At 41.1% G+C, this 4,174-nt stretch overlaps 1 protein-coding gene across 3 annotated transcripts; it reads left to right on the top strand.

The window, feature by feature from the left end:
* Window positions 1-915: 915 nt before the first annotated feature.
* LOC126606485 (zinc finger CCCH domain-containing protein 15-like) lies at window positions 916-3,858 on the top strand. Of its 3 annotated transcripts, none has more exons than XM_050273869.1 (4): window positions 916-1,165; window positions 1,366-1,404; window positions 1,502-2,189; window positions 2,535-3,858. In XM_050273869.1, the coding sequence occupies exons 3-4, from the start codon at window positions 1,521-1,523 to the stop codon at window positions 2,868-2,870; spliced, it is 1,005 nt and encodes a 334-aa protein (XP_050129826.1). In that variant the 5' UTR covers window positions 916-1,165; window positions 1,366-1,404; window positions 1,502-1,520; the 3' UTR covers window positions 2,871-3,858. The 3 variants fall into 3 exon arrangements, with proteins under 3 accessions (XP_050129826.1, XP_050129828.1, XP_050129827.1); XM_050273871.1 differs by having other exon boundaries at window positions 1,322-1,404; XM_050273870.1 differs by lacking the exon at window positions 1,366-1,404.
* Window positions 3,859-4,174: the final 316 nt, after the last annotated feature.

The raw sequence follows: 4,174 nt of genomic DNA, 5'->3' as shown, positions 1-4,174 counted from the left end.
TTTTTTTTTATTTAATTTTTTATTTGTGTGTGTGTAATAAGATGAGTTATAGTATTATTACATGATAGTGATACTCACATATCTATTTTTAGTTTCCACACATTTTGTTATTGATTTTTTGTTATTGATTTTCTTTAATTTATTTGATCTGATCACTACCCTTACTATATTATTACCAGGCTTTAGTGAAGCCTTCTTCTAGGAATTGGTTTAGCATGAACTAATAAGGTGCTTGCTTTAAGCGGACCACTTCTCGCTCTTACCCCTTCTCGACTGATAGAATGTGAACGTTTATGTCAATTTATGTGTTGACCAATCCATAAGTTGATACAAATTAGACAATGGATTTGTGACACAACTTTTGACATACGTTTTTGTTGAACCTACTTTGTAATATATTTTAACGATTCAAACCGTTTATCTTTTAGCTATTCCCTCAAAGATCAATCCCACCAAAAATTACCCAAACCTGAAACCATATGACCACTGGATTAAGAGTTTCTTTGTAAAGCCGTATTCATCCATTTTATTCATTACAAATGTATACTTAGTAGTTTTGAATTTATCTAATTTTTTTTTCTTCTATAATTTATGAATAGTATTCTAAAAATAGACGATTGAGATTGTTGATCAATTAAGTCATTTCAATTGGACGGATGGAATTTGTAACATCTGTATTTGTTACTGTTTACTAATTGGCACTCACTCAAAAGAGTAATCATCTGCAGGGGGCGCCTGTTTGTTATATCTCATCATTCCCCGCGTTTGGCGGGACCTAGAGTTTTTGAATCCGTTCGATCAAGCACATAAAAATCCAAAGGCTCAAAGTAGCTAAGTGAAACAACTTCTTGCTTTTCAGTCTTAACTAATTGTTGCTACTGAATGACTTAAACACCATGAATAATGCAACGAAGCTGGTCTGACAGTGAGGGCAGATCAGGCAAAACAACGCTAAGCCGCCTCGATTGAAATGCTGATGAGGCATTCAGTTAAACGCTTGTCCAAAACAGTTTCGAATCTGTTTTGCTCCTCCCTTTCCCTCCAAATCTCTCCTCCACCGCCAAGCCTATAAAACCAGCCACCGTACCTGAGCACCTCCATTAGTCACTCTTCTCACTCCAACGGAGGAGAAGGAGGAGGAGAAGATCTTCTGTTGCTTCGGAAGGTAAACGACTGCTCTTCGTTTTCCCTCGATCCAAACAGCTTTTCAGTCTCTGCTTTAATTCTTTGTTCGATTTCTCATCAATTTTTTTCGATAATTATATTTATTTTTCCAATATTTGTGAAATTAAACCTAGATCTGATTCCGTTGATTAATTAGATTGCTTCTGAAATTCACAACACTACTCCTCTGTTAAATTCCAGAGTAAAATTGAAGAAATCAAAGCGAAATTTCGAGAAAAAGTACGATTCCTCTTCGCTTGCGTGCTTTTCTTGATTATAAAGCGAGAGGTTTCTTGTTTGCCTTTCGCGAATTGAATTTAACGCTACTTTTGTGCAGCGAAATAACAACCGCGCAGATGCAAAACGACACCGCGTATGGCGGACACGCCACATCTGCAATGCCGCAATCCCACACAGACGACGCCGTCTTCGCTTCACTCTACTCCGCCATTTTTGATCGCAAGGCTTCGGTCAGTCAATACGACGTCGAATCGGACCACAGCTCGTCTTCAGCTCACCGCCACCGCCAACTCTACAATTCGCTCCTCGTTCAAGATCATCAGGAGATGGTGAACCGCCACAGCCGCTGCCTCAAGCGCCTCCAAGAAACCTCCGAGGAAGCCGACGCTCTCCGCCGCGAGAACGTTCATCTCCGCTCTCTCAATCTCGAGCTCAACAAGCACCTCAGTCTGCTCGTCCACGCCTCCGTGCAGAAACAATTCGGTTCCCCCTCCTCTGTTCAGACGACCGCGCCGTTTGGGATCGTTAACGGACTTCGTGACATGAAAATTGATGACAAGCGAGCAGAGCAGGACATGTCCGACGAGAGCCCTATGAGTGTGATTGAGAGCGAAGGCGGTGACGCGGAGAATATTGATGTGGAGAGGTTTTCGCTGCCTAAGAGCATATCTGTGAGGTCTGATGGATACGTGAAGGCTGCTCAGGCCGCTCAAGCCGGTGCTAGCACTGCCTCTCGGACTCGGACCACCTCTCGACCTCGTGCCGCCACTACATTCAATGCTTCGGTAAGCCATTTTCTACATCCTCCACCATTGATTTTTCTTTAAGTTAATTCACAAAATAATAATTTTCAGTCTAATTTTAATGCGGTTTTGATTTTACTTGGTTTGTTTGATTTGCTTAATTCTTAATATAACTTCGATGCGGCTTTGATTTTTAATTTGCCACTTGTTTATTTCGGAAGTTCACCAATGGCGGATGACATGCAAGGTGTTTGTGAAATTTTCCAACAGAAAAAGTGACTAGTTGGTAGCCTTTACGGTTTTTTTTTAATAAACAGTGTACTAATTTAAGGTTTGATTTTGTGTAATGATGGTGGTGGGAACTGATGATGACGACGGATGATGCAGCAAAAGGTGTTTGTTCCGAGAGGGGTGAAAGAGGAGGAGGCGCCGCTGGAATTGGAGGTGTACAACCAAGGCATGTACAAGACAGAGCTGTGCAACAAGTGGCAGGAGGTTGGAGAGTGTCCTTACGGCGATCACTGCCAGTTTGCACATGGGATTGAGGAGCTCCGCCCTGTGATCCGCCACCCACGCTACAAGACCGAGGTCTGTAGGATGGTGCTTTCCGGCGTTGTCTGCCCATACGGTCACCGCTGCCATTTCCGCCACGCCCTCACCGAGAATGAAAAGCTGATGGTTCCAAACAAGCCCAGGCAAAGGCAGTTCAATCTGGACAGGTAAAATAAAGGGGTATTATGATGATGGAGACAACAGTAATAAGATGAGAAAGGAGAGCCAAATGTTTATGTTACATATGCCTCCCATCGGAAGATATCGTATATAAATGGTATATACCAGGTATGAAGTAAGTATAAATACGGACAGAAATACATAAAACAAATAATAATTAGTGTCATATGCTACGGTAAATTTGTTGAGGTAAAATGTGGAAAGACTTCATGGCCCGGAAGGTGGACAAAATATGAGCTCCTATTTCATTTTTGTATATGTTGATTTGGGTTTTAACTAAATTGAACATTTGGAAGCATCATCATATATACTTCAATTTTATATATATCTACTTAAACAAAAACATGAAACAAAAAATGAAAGTTTGTGGTTTGTGTTGGGCCGGCTCAGTGGGTCATAAAATTCGGCCCATATACGAAACCAGTCCAATATTGTCCAGGGCCTGAACAGTTTTTGGTTGACTAGGGCTTCGTGACGCTCTCCGTGTAGTGTGTATAAAAGGGAGCAGGCAAGCATTGTACCCGTCGTCTGCTGGAGGAAGAAATATGACGTGAGAGAAGGGGGAAAGGGAGAAAGAGTTTGAGGAAGTTATTGGACTTGGTAGCTCGGTGAGAAAACCTGAGGATCTGGAGTTCTTCTTCTCCTACCGATGCCACTAAGTCCCATGATTTCCTCTGCCTCCTCCTTTTCCCACCTTTTTTCTAATTAAATTATTATCTGTAATTATTTTATGCGTTTTCAGATGCTGGTAAAGTCGTCAGATCTCTTGCCCTCTCGTTTTCAATTTCCTTTGTTATTCCTTAATTTTCTGTTAATTGTTTACAATATTTTGGATTCAAGTAAGTTGATCTGTTTTATTGCGTAGCAAAATTTAATGATGTTAATTAGCAGCTTAATTTGGTTCATGAAAGTGGTCCCTTGTTTGTAAAAGAAAAGGATAAATTTGAAAGAAAAGAAAGGCTCACAGAAACTTTGTAAATTGCACTTTACTTCCCTGAAAGTATTTCTCATTTTATTATATTTTAAGCTGCAAACTGTAAATCCTGCAATATTTTGGCATGGAATTTCCAAAGCCATTGACAAATACAGGAAATCCTGCTACCCTTGCCTACCTACGGCCAGGCTCTGTCCTTTTGTTAACGTTCACCGGACTTGGGTGTCGAGAATTTTCTGGCCCTGTGTTTATTCGAGCGTCGTCTTCTTGTATCATTTGGCGTCTCCGCTCCTCCCAGACCTCGAATTTCGAGTCCGAACCTTTCTCGGAATCCGTTGTAAATTGAGTGAGAAATCATACC

This window comes from Malus sylvestris, chromosome 16 (assembly GCF_916048215.2).
Source record: "Malus sylvestris chromosome 16, drMalSylv7.2, whole genome shotgun sequence".
Taxonomy (NCBI): domain Eukaryota; kingdom Viridiplantae; phylum Streptophyta; class Magnoliopsida; order Rosales; family Rosaceae; genus Malus; species Malus sylvestris.
The sequence above is the reverse complement of the archived record's forward strand: the minus strand, read 5'-3'. Positions and strand labels throughout refer to the sequence as shown.